This window comes from Salvelinus namaycush, chromosome 25 (assembly GCF_016432855.1).
Source record: "Salvelinus namaycush isolate Seneca chromosome 25, SaNama_1.0, whole genome shotgun sequence".
In the NCBI taxonomy this organism is placed as follows: domain Eukaryota; kingdom Metazoa; phylum Chordata; class Actinopteri; order Salmoniformes; family Salmonidae; genus Salvelinus; species Salvelinus namaycush.
This window is the reverse complement of record NC_052331.1, coordinates 38,551,721-38,566,779: the sequence shown is the minus strand read 5'-3', so window position 1 is coordinate 38,566,779 and position 15,059 is coordinate 38,551,721. Positions and strand designations below refer to the sequence as shown.

General features: G+C 41.6%; 1 protein-coding gene across 5 annotated transcripts; it reads right to left on the bottom strand.

Moving 5' to 3' along the window:
• Window positions 1–400: 400 nt before the first annotated feature.
• Window positions 401–12,116, bottom strand: faim2a (Fas apoptotic inhibitory molecule 2a). 5 transcript variants are annotated; one of them, XM_038964420.1, is made up of 12 exons: window positions 11,543–12,116; window positions 10,515–10,718; window positions 9,634–9,758; window positions 6,465–6,529; window positions 5,537–5,590; window positions 3,957–4,007; window positions 3,605–3,644; window positions 3,398–3,435; window positions 3,158–3,245; window positions 2,699–2,794; window positions 2,019–2,068; window positions 607–754 (listed from the first exon to the last, which is right to left on the bottom strand). In XM_038964420.1, exons 2-12 carry the CDS (start codon window positions 10,684–10,686, stop codon window positions 727–729), a joined length of 807 nt encoding a protein of 268 aa, XP_038820348.1. In that variant the 5' UTR covers window positions 10,687–10,718; window positions 11,543–12,116; the 3' UTR covers window positions 607–726. The 5 variants fall into 5 exon arrangements, with proteins under 5 accessions (XP_038820347.1, XP_038820346.1, XP_038820348.1 ...); XM_038964416.1 differs by having other exon boundaries at window positions 608–754; window positions 2,015–2,068; XM_038964417.1 differs by having other exon boundaries at window positions 608–754; window positions 2,015–2,068; window positions 10,515–10,703.
• Between the last annotated feature and the right edge of the window lie 2,943 nt (window positions 12,117–15,059).

Below are 15,059 nucleotides of genomic sequence, written 5' to 3'. Positions count from 1 at the left end.
GTTTGTACGAGCGTAACCAAACAGAAGTACGTGCATAAGGACATCAGAGTAGCTGTGTGCACTTGAGGCGGCAGAGAGAGTAAGGGGGGCTATTGAACGTGACAAGGTGGTGTGGCTATCCTGTTCTGTAAAGAGCCATGTCATTGCGGAATACTCTGCCACCAGAGGTTTCTCAGGCAAAAAGCAAGTATAGCTTTAAAAAAAAAAAATCACCTCTCCTCTTTCTATAGAGCTAATCTAACTTTACTGTATATAAGAATATGAATATATGACGTGTGTGAATAGTACTTTTGTTGTGTCTTGGTGTCTTAAACACACACACACACACACACACACACACACACACACACACACACACACACACACACACACACACACACACACACACACACACACACCTCTTTCATTGTTATTTTGAATTTAATGTAATATCTTATATTCTTGTTTATTACTGCTCTGTACTTTGTAATGTATTTGTACGTTTTATGTGGACCCCAGGAATAGTATTTGCTGCATGTGCACTAGCTAAACGGGATCCCAATAAAGTAAACTCAGCGAGGGTGGGGTAGGGGAGGGCTATTGAACGTGACTACAAGGTGGTGTGACTTCACTCCTGACTCCCAAACAGCTGTAGGAGGAAGAAGAAGATGTAGACCACATCCATGTAAAGACACATCGCTCCGAACACGTGCTCCTCCGGACTCAGGGAGTACCTCCGGTTGCCCATCAGCAGCTGCACGTCAAAGGCCAAGAACTACAGAAGAGAGGGGGAGGAAAGAGGGAGAGCGAGAAGGACAGAGAAAGAACAAGGGATGGGGGAGAAAGGAGAGAGACCATTACTCAAGGTCCTAGAACACTAAGTTGTCACTAACATTCACATTTGTGGCTTTTTAGAAGTACACCACATGACCAAAAGTATTTAGACACCTGCTCGTCGAACATCTCATTCCAAAATCATGGGCATTAATATGGCGTTGGAACTAAGGGACCTAGACCGAACCATGAAAAACAGCCTCAGACCATTATTTATAATTCACCAAACTTTACAGTTGGCACTAGACATTGGGGCAGGTAGCAATCTCCTGGCATCCGCCGAACCCAGATGGTGAAGCATGATTCATCACTCCAGAGTCCAATGGCGGCAAGCTTTACACCACTCCAGTCGAAGCTTGGCATTGCGCATGGTGATCTTAGGCTTGTGTGCGGCTGCTCGGCCATGGAAACCCATTTCATGAAGCTCCCGACGGACAGTTCTTGTGCTGACGTTGCTTCCAGAGGCAGTTTGGAACTCGGTAGTGAGTGTTGCAACCGAGGACAGATGATTTTTTTTACACACTGCACACTTCAGCGCTCTGCGTTCCTGTTCTGTGAGCTTGTCTAGCCTACCACTTCACAGCTGAACTGTTGTTGCACCTAGACGTTTCCACTTCACAATAACAGCATTTACAGTTGACCAGGGCAGCTCTTTGATGAACTGGCTTGTTGGAAAGCTGGCATCCTATGACGGTGCCACGTTGAAAGTCACTGATCTCTTCAGTAAGGCCATTCTAATGCCAATGTTTTTCTAAATATATATGCATATTATTATTCCATCCCCTTACATTGTGTGTTTACGGTAGTTGTTGTGAATTTGTTCGATTACTTGTTAGATATTACTGCACTGTCGGAACTAGAAGCACAAGCATTTTCGCTACACTCGCATTAACATCTGCTAACCATGTGTATGTGACCTATAAAATTTGATTTGATTTATGGAGATTGCATGGCTGTCTGCTCGATTTTATACACCTGTCGGCAACGGGTGTGGCTGAAATAGCCTAATCCACTCATTTGAAGGGCTGTCCACATACTTTTGTATAAATATATATATAGTGTACATTCAGGCTAATATTTATACAGGTGATTCATTGCATTTAGATCAGAAAGACATTTTACAAGAGAAGAGACACCTGTCCCAACACCACAGCAATCATACACTCATTAAGTGGTGATTCAATGATAGATGATTAAGTACCAACGTGAAGACAAGGGCACCCAGTCCAGCATACGCTGTCTGCAACCAAGGTATCTGTGAAAGACAAACGAGGTCAGAAAAACGCAGCATAAAGAGAGACAGCCAGTCACAAATGAGAGGAGACGGTCCTGTCCAACAAGGTACAAACTCTTGTCGACCTTTCAGGTAAAAATCACAAAAAAGGTCAGTGGTAGAGTTGTGAGAAAGTTCCAAGTTCGTGATTATATCCCCCGGATACACAGAGACGTATGAAAAAGCATATTCATTCAAACACTGTTCAACCGTTTTTTTTTTTCCCCCGTCAACAGTTCAACCCATCTCTACTTCTTTTGGACGAGTTGCACACGCACAAAAAGCGGACAGATTTTGTACGGACACAAAATCTCTGTGTAGCCTTAGCAAAAAATCTTTTTTTTGGGGGGGGGCGGCTAAAACCATGATTTGGTCAAACAGTAAAGTTCTTTACCCTCGTGCTTCCTGTAATGAACGTGTCTACCCTGAAGCTCATCAAGCATTTAGGACTTAGAACCTTCAATGTTCTATATTGTGCAATACATGTCCTTTTTAAATGTTTTTATTGACAAATAAAAGCAATCAATGTATATATATATATATCATTAATTTAAAGTCCAAAAAATGAATGTACCAATCACAGACTGTAGCTTTAATAGGCGTGCTGCTTACATATCCGAAGGGTGCGGTGAAGAGGAGCAGCAGTCCCGTCACCATCAGCACCATCATGAGAGAGAAGAGCAGACCGTGACACGACGTAAAATCAACCTGGAACACAACGTCAAGACAAGACCGAAAACCAGGGGGCCACGTTCAGCAGGGAAACATAGCAAATAGAAATGTACTGGAGAGAGCAGAAATGATTCATTAATTTTTACATGTCAGAGAGGCATCTGAACGTTTTGCTCTGAACGTTTTGCTCTGCTGAACATGACTAAGCATGACATGACGTCCAGTCAACAGAGTTAAATGATCAAAATGACATCCAGTCAACCTAGTTAAATGATCAAAATGACATCCAGTCAACAGAGTTAAATGATGAAAATGCCACTACTTTCACACAACAGAATGATTTAACTTGACAAGAGAAACACAGATTGCGCTGTTAGCCATCTGCTTGTAAAAGCTCACCTTGGTCTGGAAACAGAAGAGCGTGATGAACAGACACACCATGGCGGTGATGCCCACACACAGCATCACCACTTTAGTGTTGTGGTAGCTATGGACACAGAGGAAGGATAACCAAGTTACTACCACCTCTGGTACACACTCAAACACAAAGTCATAGACTCAACAAAAAAAAGTCACGAGACAGCATTTCCACACATGTAGAAAAAGAGTGGACAGTGTACATTCACACACACAATTTACCTAGCCAGCATTCCTGCCATGTAAGACATTGCCAAAGTCTGGAGACAAGAAGAGGATCACAAACACAAAAATATTACAGAGTAGTATGTATAGTACATCATTTGGAGTACCACAGTGTCAGTAAAATGGTCATAATATCATTGAGGCACTAACTAAGCATACCACTAACTATCAAGCAGAGATGCTGTACCTCTGACTGATACTTACAAATATCCCCAAGAGAATGAGGTTGGTGGGATACTGTCGCCTGTAAAAAAAAATAAAAAAAAATGGGATACAATGACAACATTTTAGTATGAACAGAGCACCAATTCATGAGTTAAGACTTGAGAAGCATAGCCAGATAAAACCTTTTCACAAAACTTTCATAAAAAAAAAATAATAATAATAAAATAGTCATCAACAAAAAATAGATCATTGTGCCTCCATCTTTTAGTTATGAAAGTATGAATTGAGAATGTTGTAAAGAAGAAGAATAAAAGGCGAAGAAAGTGGTAGAAATACAAAAATAATAGTAAAAGTAAAGCTGGTAGTATTGACTAAAGAGTTGGCTTCTTACCGGGCACTTGTGCTGCACACTAGCACCAGGTATGCCCCCATGAAGGTGATGCTGGAACAGGAACAGTTATGTGGTCAGCAGTTATTACGGTTGGCTCAGAGTCCCATATCAGTGCGCCTAAATCCAATGACGACAACACCACATCTAAAATGGTGGCACTACCACCGAAATAACAACATTCACCGAAGGATCAACACCAGTGGTCGCCAACCTTTTCTGGGTCAAGATCCCTTTCTGAGTCAAAAATGCAAGGCAGGATCTACTGCTCAGATTTCTTTTAAACATGAACATTAAGTCTATGAAACATTAACCAATTAAAAACAGATCTGTAGCAATGAGATTTGTGCAGTAGGCTATAGGCTCAATATATTATCACTGCATATTGGTTATACTTGAATTGCCCTGCCAATGTTGTTCTTCTGAGACCCTTTTGAAATTATATTTACAAAATGTAGGTCTATGATCACACTGGTAATAGATCATTTGTTGTATTACTTGTGAGGCACAGCTGAGTGAGCGTTAATAATTGGCTTTTTTTTTTTTTACTGGACTGACGGCCTGCATCTGCTAGTCAGTCTGTGGGGAGGGAGGGAGCAGCGGTAAGGCGGCCTCTCACCCATCTCACCATCCTTCCTCTCTCCCTCCCTCCGCTGACAAAAGGGGACATGGTCTTGCAGCTGATGGCGAAACTTAAGTCGCACTGCATTACTTCTGCCTCATGCACCAATTCATGTTTACTCCAATGACCAGAGAAAGTGAAATATTCCTCGCTATTAAATAAGACACAAGCCACCGATAATAACAACACAAGTGTAACGGAACACGTTGCTATAGTCATTCATTGCAGCTACAGAGCATTCGATGGTTTATTTAAAAAAAGTGTTGAACAATGTATTGACAGTGCTGAATAACAACCTAAACATGAACTTACTCATTAAAACAGCATCTCTCTGTTGTATTCGTTGAGTCTCTCTTTAGTGATGGTTTCAATGGTTTTTAAATCTCAAAGTAGCAACTCTGCTGAGCGTCCGAGGCATCTTTTTTTTTTTTTAATAGTCTATGGCACGAGGAAACTGTACAGGCACGGTGATCTGAGCTATCTGATTGGCCAGACGTAGGCCTATAGGTGCACTTGATTTGCTCTCTGGGTCTGCCAGGTAGGCGGAGTTCTACCTTCAGACATATGAAATGGTTCAAAATGGAAACATTTTGCCTTCCCGGCGCTAGGGCTGCTGAATCAAGTGCACCTACAGCGTGAAATGAATTTAAAAAAAATTGAACGCAAGGGCTTTATCGTTTTAAAAAAAAAACAGAAATGTTTGGAGATCGACTAGGAATGCCTTGAAGATCGACCCGTCGATCGCAACTGACCGGTTGGTGACCAATGATCTACACAATAAATGGACAAGTTGCTGCTTTCAAGGTAAGAGAATGTCTTACCTTTAAATACCCAACTTCGACTTCGAGGTGAACATTGGGATGAAGAATCATCTTTACCTTTAAGTCATTTTATGATATGCATTAAGTCTATTTGACCAGTTTGGCATTGGTAGACAGCACATGAAGTTGAAGATACTCACTATGAGGCAAGGTAGAGGATTCGATTGTACTGCACAAACTGCCGGACTGGTTCACTGTAAAGTTGAGTGAGAATACATTAGTTTTTAACAACTTATGAGTGGATGGGCACCCATTTTTCAGCTTCAGATATATATAGATTTTTTGTACTTAGCCTCATCTTTATCAAACCATCCAGTGAGAAGCACACAGCATGCAATGAGTGTACAAAACATTATGAACACCTGCTCTTTCCATGACAGACTGACCAGGTGAAAGCTATGATCCCTTATTGAGGTCACTTGTTAAATCCACTTCAATCAGCGTAGATGAAGGAATGGGAGGAGACAGGTTAAAGAAGGATTTTTAAGCCTTGAGACAATTGAGAATGTATGCCATTCAGAGGGTGACTGGGCAATACAAAACATTTGTGCCTTTGAGCGGGTTATGGTAGTAGGTGCCAGGCGCACCAGTTTGTGTCAAGAACTGCAACGCCGCTGAGTTTTTCCACACTCAACAGTTTCCCATGTGTATCTAGAATAGTCCACCACCCAAAGGACATCCAGCCAACTTGACAACTGTGGGAAGCATTGGAGTCAACACGGGCCAGCATCCCTGTGGAACGCTTTCGAAACCTTGTTATAGTCCATGCCACAACGAATTGAGGCTGTTCTGAGGACAAAGGTGGTGGCAATGCAATATTAGGAATCTGTTCTTAATGTTTTGTACTCAGTATATATTAGGTGAGAATACATTTTTGATCACAATATGGAGACAGCATTTTCAAACGACGCGTTTGTACAAGTGCAAAGTTTGCACATGATAAGGTGTTTGGGGTTTATTACATTCGGAAAATAACCAGAGTTTGCGAGTGCAAAAAAAATAAAACACTTTGTAAAATTGGGCTCTCAAATATTTTCTGGAGTGTGGATTCATGTTAGGGGCCCTCACCAAAATGTGAAGAGAGCCACGATACCAAAGGTCACCAACAGTTGGACCATGAGGATGGAGAAAACCTGAGGATAGAAATAAGACCGGTTAGAGAGTCTCTCACAAGAGGCCAGCTGTGAGAACTACACAGTACTGAGAGGCTAGCTGAGAGAACTACACAGTACTGAGACAGAAAACACTATTGGGCTTTACACAGTACTGAGACAGACAACACTATTGGGCTTTACACAGTACCGAGACAGACAACACTATTGGGCTTTACACAGTACCGAGACAGACAACACTATTGGGCTTTACACAGTACTGAGACAGACAACACTATTGGGCTTTACACAGTACTAAGACAGACAACAATATTGGGCTTTACACAGTACTGAGACAGACAACACTATTGGGCTTTACACAGTACTGAGGCGAATCGAGCCGAGCCAGACCAAGCTACACTGAACTGGCCTGGTAACCATCCAACATAGTTGCCGAAGAAGATCATGTAAAAGTGACAGCGCAGTTTAGTTCAGGTCGACACGATAGAAGATAGTATAGTGTGAAACAATCTACCAGATCAGATTGATCTACGTTTCTATGGTAACGTCTAGTGCTGTACTGATGAAATACCACTCACTGTGGGCACATGATTTCACGTTCTGACGGTAGTCTTTTGACAGTGATGTAAAGAGCGTTAAAAAAAAAACAATAGGACAGTGTCAGATGAGGATCAGAGTTAATGAAAGAATAAATGGGTCAAAATGTTATTTATTTTTATTTAACCTTTATTTAAACAAGGCAAGTCAGTTAAGAACAATGACGGCCTACCAAAAGTCATCCTGCGGGGATGCGGGCCTGGGATTAAAACACATTTTTAAAAGAAATACAATATTAATATAGGACTAAACACACATCACAACAAGAGAGAAACAACACTACATAAAGAGAGACCTAAGACAACAACATAACAAGGCAGCAAAACATGACAACACAGCATGGTAGCACCACAAGGTGACAACAACATGGTAGCAACACAACATGGTACAAACATTATTGGGCAAAGTCAACAGCACAAAGGGCAAGAAGGTAGAGACAACAATACATCATACAAAGCAGCCACTACTGTCAGTAAGTGTCTATGACTGAGTCTTTGAATGAAGAGATTGAGATTAAACTGTCCAGTTTGAGTGTTTGTTGCAGCTCGTTCCAGTCGCTAATTGCAGCGAACTGAAAAGACGAGCGACCCAGGGATGTGTGTGCTTTGGGGACCTTTAACAGAATGTGACTGGCTGAACGGGTGTTGTAGTAGATATCTCAGATAGGGGGGTGTGAGGCCTAAGAGGGTTTTATAAATAAGCATCAACCAGTGGGTCTTGCGACAGGTATACAGAGATGACCAGTTTACAGAGGAGTATAGAGTGCAGTGATGTGTCCTATAAGGAGCATTGTTGGCAAATCTGATGGCCGAATGGTAAAGAACATCTAGCCGCTCGATAGCACCCTTACCTGCCGATCTAGAAATTATGTCTCCGTGATAAAGGAATTTATATGTTTAAAGTAATGACTAAAGGATTCCACCCTGAAATCATATGATTTCAGTATGAAATGTGTTAGAGTCATAATTCCATAATGTGTGTGACTAGACCATTGTGTTACTATTTCGCAATATGAGCTGGGTAGAGTTGAGACATTCAAGGCCAACTGAACTGTCGACTTGTGATAACTCTGAAACCAAATAACAGGAAAGAGGCCTCTCCAACTTAGGTAAGGGGGAGCAACTGTTAGGAATGGCTAGGCTTGTAGAAGATAATGAGAAGTGTGTGTGTGTGTGTGTGTGTGTGTGTGTGTGTGTGTGTGTGTGTGTGTGTGTGTGTGTGTGTGTGTGTGTGTGTGTGTGTGTGTGTGTGTGTGTGTCCGTAGGTGGGGGGTGGGAGTTATAAAATGACTATGTATGTATTTTTGACTTCAGAATGTTCTCTGAATAAAGGATTGATTTATTGTCTTTGAATAATTCTTTATTAACCAGGGCATTACAACCTCTGGGAATTATTTAAAGCATGAGTGATAGTTGAGTTCAAACAATTGGGATAAAAATTCTCGTGACACTCTAATCTAGCACGGGTAGGATGGTCATCTGAATCAGGGTTAGTTTGGCAGCTGGGGTGAAAGAGGAGCAATTACAATAGAGGAAACCAAGTCTAGATTTTACTTTAGCCTGCAGGTTTGATATGTGCTGAGAGAAGGACAGTGAACCATCTAGCCATACTCCCAAGTACTTGTATGAGGTGACTACATCAAGCTCTAAACCCTCAGAGGTAGTAATAACACCTGTGGGATGGGCATTCTTCTAACCAAACCACATGATCTTTGTTTTGGAGGTGTTCAGAACAAGGTTAAGGGTAGAGAAAGCTTGTTGGACACTAAGAATGCTTTGTTGTAGAGCATTTAACACAAAATCCAGGGAGGGGCCAGCTGAGTATAAGACTGTATCATCTGCATATAAATGGATGAGAGAGCTTCCTACTGCCTGAGCTATGTTGTTGATGTAAATTGAGAAGAGCGTGGGGCCTAGGATTGAGCCTTGGGGTACTCCCTTGGTGACAGGCAGTGGCTAAGACAGGAGATTTTCTGACTTTATACACTACACTCTTTGAGAGAGGTAGTTAGCAAACCAGGCCAAAGACCCCAGGTGGGTGGATATTGAAATTCAGTCTTAGCTTTGTAAATTAATATATATTTAGTCCCCATTTAGTTTTCTATTCAGAGACATGGGGTTTGGACTACTGTTTTTCTGATGTCATTTTCTATTGAATGGACATTTGTATAAACCTTGAATTAATTCATCCTTTCATGGGTGAACATTATATCAAGCACTAGGTGTAAATATAGGAAAGCAACGCAGAGAAGTTTGGAAGAAAGTTGTCCAGAGAACTTATTAGAAATTGATGGCAGATCGATCCAAAGAGCTTGGCTATTCCATGAATGGCTTATTTCTCTGATCATTGTCTTGTAATCAGAAACACCTGTAAATTATACAAACCACCATTAATAGCATACAGTAGAGAATTTTAACATGAACCGAACCAAAACATCATCCCCCACCTCTTGAACGTGGTATGGCGGTGAGCCTTTGTCAATAAAAAAATGATGTTGACAAAAGAAAAAGGACACTAGAACCTCTCACCTTGCGAATGAACATGCGTCGGATGTTCTTATCCTCCCAGTTGCTTCCATCCAAGCTGTCGCTGGTGCTGGGGTCGGAGAAGGGAGAGGACATGTCGGAAGTGTAGGGGTTGGTGTAGCCCGGGCCTAACAGAGGCAGAAAAAGAGAATTTAGAAGGGGAGAGGAAAACTGGGCAAATAAAGTGGCGCTCATCTCATTTCAGAACAGACCGTGTCATTATAAAAACTCAGCTCAGAACTTATTGAAACAACGAAAAGGTTGGGATGCAACAGATCTGGAGATTGTATTGCAAATCCACACTCGTTTTACATGTATAGGCTAAAAAGCTATTTTCTGGACATTGTACAATGAAGTACTTGAAGTTAGTGACCTGGTCTCTTTTAACGTGATCATTTTGCAGCGATACAATTGGGCCCAGAGGGTGGGGGTGGGGGGGGAGAATGAAAGGACAATACTCTTGGGAATAACAGCGGTCACGCACTGACTATACCAAGACCGTTATGATGAACAAGCAAGGCTAAAATCTGTGTCCATAAAACGGGATTAGGTATTCTGGTATTTTTTTAGGATCCCCATTAGATGTTGCAAAAGCAGCAGCTACTCTTCCTGGGGTCCACACAAAACATGAAACATTACATAATACAAAACATGAAACATTACATAATACAGAACATGAATAGACAAGAACAGCTCAAGAACAGAACTACATAAACATTTTAAAAAGATACTCGTAGCCTACATATCAATGCATACACAGACTATCTAGGTCAGGGAGATTAGGGAGAACATTATAAAACAGCATACAAAAAAGGGGTTAGTTAGGACATAGCAATTCCATTTCTATAAGATAAGGTGGTAGACCATGTTGCCCCTTGACTCACTGGGACTGGGGTGCACGTAGGCCCAGCTGGTGTGGATGGGCACCGGTGGAGGGGGCATGGGGGGCAGGTTGTCACTGTAGGGGGGCATTGCAACCATCACTCCACTGTACGTCTGCTCCTTGTCCCCTGCCATGGCTTCAGCGTAACTGGGCGGGGCGGCCGGTAGACTCATGGGTGAGGTGAGGCAGTCTGTGTGGGAAAAAGCTGAGGATGACAAAGGACGTTGAGACTTAAACAATCTTTAACTTCTTTCCCCTCAACGTTTGCAGATCAGAAGGAACCGGATAGACCTGAGAAGTGTGTCAGAAACCAAACTCTCCATAGCCATTAGAAGGCTACACGTCTCCTGGCTGTCCGTTCAGAACTGCAAACATTGAAGGGGTAAACGTAGGGCAGGGGTGCCAATCCTCCTCTCAGAGAAATGCTGCATCTGCAGGCTTTTGCTCCAGCCCTGCATAAACACACTTAATTCAACACCGAGGAGAAGTTGATTAGTCAGGTATGTTAGACTGGGGCTGGAACAAAATCCTGCACGAGAGACCATGGCACGAGAGACCATGGCATGAGAGGTAGCTAGCTAGCTGTTCTTAGAGAAAATGTGTTGGCTAGTTAGCTAGCTACTAACGTTAGTGTTTACTAGCTCTCACAAGGTGAAAATATTGATTCTGCGCGTAGCAACACAACAGGTGGCTAACTCAACTCTAGCTAGCAAGCTATTAGCCGAGGCTCTATAGAAGTCTAACATATTAGCTAGCATTACACAAAAATGCATTAAAACGCATAATCTGTAATGTTACAATTGACACTATTTGCCATCGTTGCTAAAACGAGAAGGAACAGCTAAATTAGCTAGCTAGTTACTGTAGCTAGCTGTAAGCTTGCTAGTTAACGAGTATCACATCCACTTTTGTACTATTAGCCATGTAACATTATGTCTGTTATTTGTACATGTTATTGCTGGACTGCAGATATCCAATAATTTCATGTTGTCGTACACTAGTTAAATGTCAATGAAACAATGATTTTACCTGTTACACAGTTGCCAATCGCTCAATGACCCAAATAATAACGCGCATTCAAAGCTTAATGCAATTCGGGATCCTTGAGACGTCCCTACCCTAAAGGCTGGTTTAGACTTTGTCTATCGACATGTCTGTAGACAATTTGAATGCAACAAGTGTCGCTAGTCAAAACTACATTTAATGTATACTCCGGTAGAATGTCTATAGACCTGTCTGTTTCACAGACAGATTTTTTTTAAATCAACTTTGACCCTGTCGCTGCGTCCGTTGTCATGGTTACCTGACAGCTAGCAATGAGAGACGGCGCACACATTCTAAAATCCTTTGGTAGAAATTGGTGCGTTCAAGACAACTGGGAGCTTTGGAAAAAATAACAAGAGGTCAAATCATGACGTCCGTGATCTTCAGGTTGGAAAGTCTGAACTCTACAGAGAGGCCCGAGTTCCCACGTTGGAATTCCGAGTTGGATGACCATTCAAATCGATTTTTCCCATTCAGTGCTAGTTTTTTCCCCCAAGTTCCCAGTTATTTTTGAACAGAAGTCGGAGATTTCCCGAGTGCCTAGTTCCTGAGTTCCCAGTTGTTTTGAATGTGGCATAAGTCCTGCTTTTATTTCGTTACACCAGGGGAGGCTGGTGGGAGGGGCTATAAGAGGACGGGCTCATTGTAAAGGCTAGAATGGAGTCAATGTGGTTTCTATATGTATGATACCATTCCATTGATTCCATTCCAGCCTTTATAATGAGCTGGCCCTCCTATAGCTCCTCCCACCGGCCATCACTGCTTCACACTCACAACTGTAAGCTATTTTCTGTAAATAACTTGCAATTAACATGTAGCTAAATAATTATCTTGTTGTGAGTTTATTTTCCTGTAATAATTAATAAAAAAAATCAAAAGTTAAGTTGTCAGTTATGCTCTGGTCATAATTTGAACTGGCTAGGCCGCTAGCTAGCTAACAAGATGGAAACTAACCAAAATATTGTTTAGAAGGTTGATTGTAGTTGCCTGGCTTTACTAAATTTGTTTTTAAAGGATGGGTTTATTGGTGTTAACAGTGGCTACCCGTCATTCAGGGCAGTATGTTATTTTGGCATTAATACATGTCACATATCAGTTTATAAACCATGTAAAAAAATATATAATTGAGTTAATAAAGCTGCATACAAACATGGTCTCTTTTTTTTGTTTTCTTGAGTAAGGCAGCTCCAAAATGCAGGTGTTTTAGCCTAGCTAAGTGCTTTCTGTGGTGGTGGGGCAAACCAGCACAAAATTTGGAGCGTTGCGCCGTGATTGGCTCAGTGTTCTGTCACTCATGGGGACACTACGTCACTGCCAAGTCTTAAGGGTAGAGCTAGAAAATTCTAGCCCCTTGGGCGCTGCCATAGAGTTACATTAGAAGTGCTCATCCAAGAAGGCTCGAGGACATTGGCCACAGATAAAATTAAGTAAAATCACGTTATATGTACAGTAGCTTTGATTGGACTGATCATGTCAACATCATACTTTCAAAGGTATGTCTTAGCTAGCAGTCATCATGAATCAAGTTGACAATCTACTGGCAAATACTTTTTAATCCTTGTCATGTGAAGAGAAATAATGAAGAGAAATTATAGATAAAACGTATCAGTGCTCATTGGCTATTTGACATAAACATTACACAAGTTGGAAATCGCAAATTCAACAATGAGTGGTTTGAAAGTAATCGGTGACAGTGGCTAACTGCAAGAATTGCAAAGCAATCACTAGCCTGCTATTCAGTGGAGTCGCTGTGTGGTCCCAAATCTGGGATTAAGGGGCTCTTTTCCAAGTTTAAGATGAAAAACATTCAACATTGGCCATGCTGTCAATGAAGCATGATTTGTGGTGCGCTCAAAACAACTGTTAACTCGGAACTGTGAAAACTTGACTTTAGGGAGTTCAAGACAACTGGGAAGTCGGGAATAAATGAGCTCCGACTGGGAAAATACATTTTGAACGGTCATCCAACTCTGAATTTTAAATCCGGCCTCTTTCTAGAGCCATGACCTGAAGATAGATCAATGACGTCATCATGATTCAACCTGGTTTTTGTCTGAGTTCCCAGTTGTTTTGAAAGCACCATAAATCCAGAGAATGCCAGACTTTGGTGACAAAATTTGCCTACAAAGGACCGCCGCGCCACCTTCCTGTTCAAGTGAGCACAGCACAACAAGGTGAGTCCAAAAATGTATTGTATGCTGCTGCATAAATGATGTAATATGCCAGGTAGCTTTATATACGTTAGCTAAGAAAGTAAAACTAAGTGTATGTTGTGTAGTAAGATGTTAGTAGCCAATGTGCCTCACCATAATAATTTGGTCTATTTACCCCTCTTAATTTCACCTACTGTTCTGACTTGGTGGTGCACATGTAGCCTATAACCTGTTTTATAGAAATGTAATCATTGAATATTGTAAGAGTTTTCATTGTCTGCTTAAATGCCCCCTTTATTTATCCTACGATTCTGACTTTGTGTACAGGGAGAACATTGTAAGAACAGCCTACATTCTGAAATCTGTCGCTGTACATTTCAAAAGTGCTGAACAAATAGTTATATTGACTATGTCCGTCCTAGCTCGCTCATTAATGTCTTAATCGAAATTGCAGATTGCCTCTTATCTGCTTGTTGCTCCCTTATTCCATAGTTTGTAAATCTTTTGTCTATCGACGTGTCTGTAGACAATTCGAATGCGACAAATTTCAGATTGCCTATTATCCGCTTGTTGTCCCCTTATGTCATAGTTTGTAAATCCCAATTGTTTGTTTACGAAAGTCAGCCATGTTTTTTTTAAAGGCAGTATTTACTGCAAAGCCACAACACAACACTAAGCAATACATTAATTATCCTATAACGGTGCCCACAAACGGTTAGGGCCTACATAAAGCTGTCCCAACTGGTTTAGTGATGTGATTTGTAGTGGCTTTGCTGGCATGCATCCCATCCCCCCCCCCCCACCAAGATACATATATATATATATATACACAGTATATCAGCTGCGACTGGAAAATTTGTTTTGAATGGTTATCCAACTTGGAATTCCAACTCAGGAACTTGGGTCTCATTCTAGAGCTTTTTTATTTTATTTCTAGAGCTCTGCCTTTCGGGCCTGAAGATATGACGTCATGATTTGACCTCATATTTTTTCCGAGTTCCCAGTTGTTTCGAACGCGGCATTAAACCCCTACCGTAACCATTTTAAATGTCCAATGGGGTAACGTCGGGGTTGGGACGTCCCAAGGATGCCAAGTAGCAAGGACGTTCATAGAAAACACACCACTAAAGGATTTTCCGGTTTCTGCCTTCAAAATAAAAGCCCCTACACCAGAGATATTAGAGAAAGGAGATGGGAATCCCGTTTTCAAAAAGCGAGCGATAGTAATGGCGTCTTTTTGTAGGCCCCAATTCCGACATGGTTCGTTCGTTGGGGAAAGCCTATGGCACATGTATCAAACTCATTCCACGTAGGGTACACCCTTGTACTTGATGGATGAATTAAGGTCA

Bases quoted from the DNA above. Each gene is read 5' to 3' on its own strand.
- faim2a (XM_038964416.1), bottom strand. From the start codon at position 10,686: ATGAGTCTACCGGCCGCCCCGCCCAGTTACGCTGAAGCCATGGCAGGG. The intron at 2,795-3,157 runs GTGAGCTTTTAC...GTTGTGTTCCAG, and splicing joins TCTTCTGTTTCCAGACCAAG to GTTGATTTTACGTCGTGTCA. The intron at 2,069-2,698 runs GTAAGCAGCACG...TGTCTTTCACAG, and splicing joins TCACCGCACCCTTCGGATAT to ATACCTTGGTTGCAGACAGC.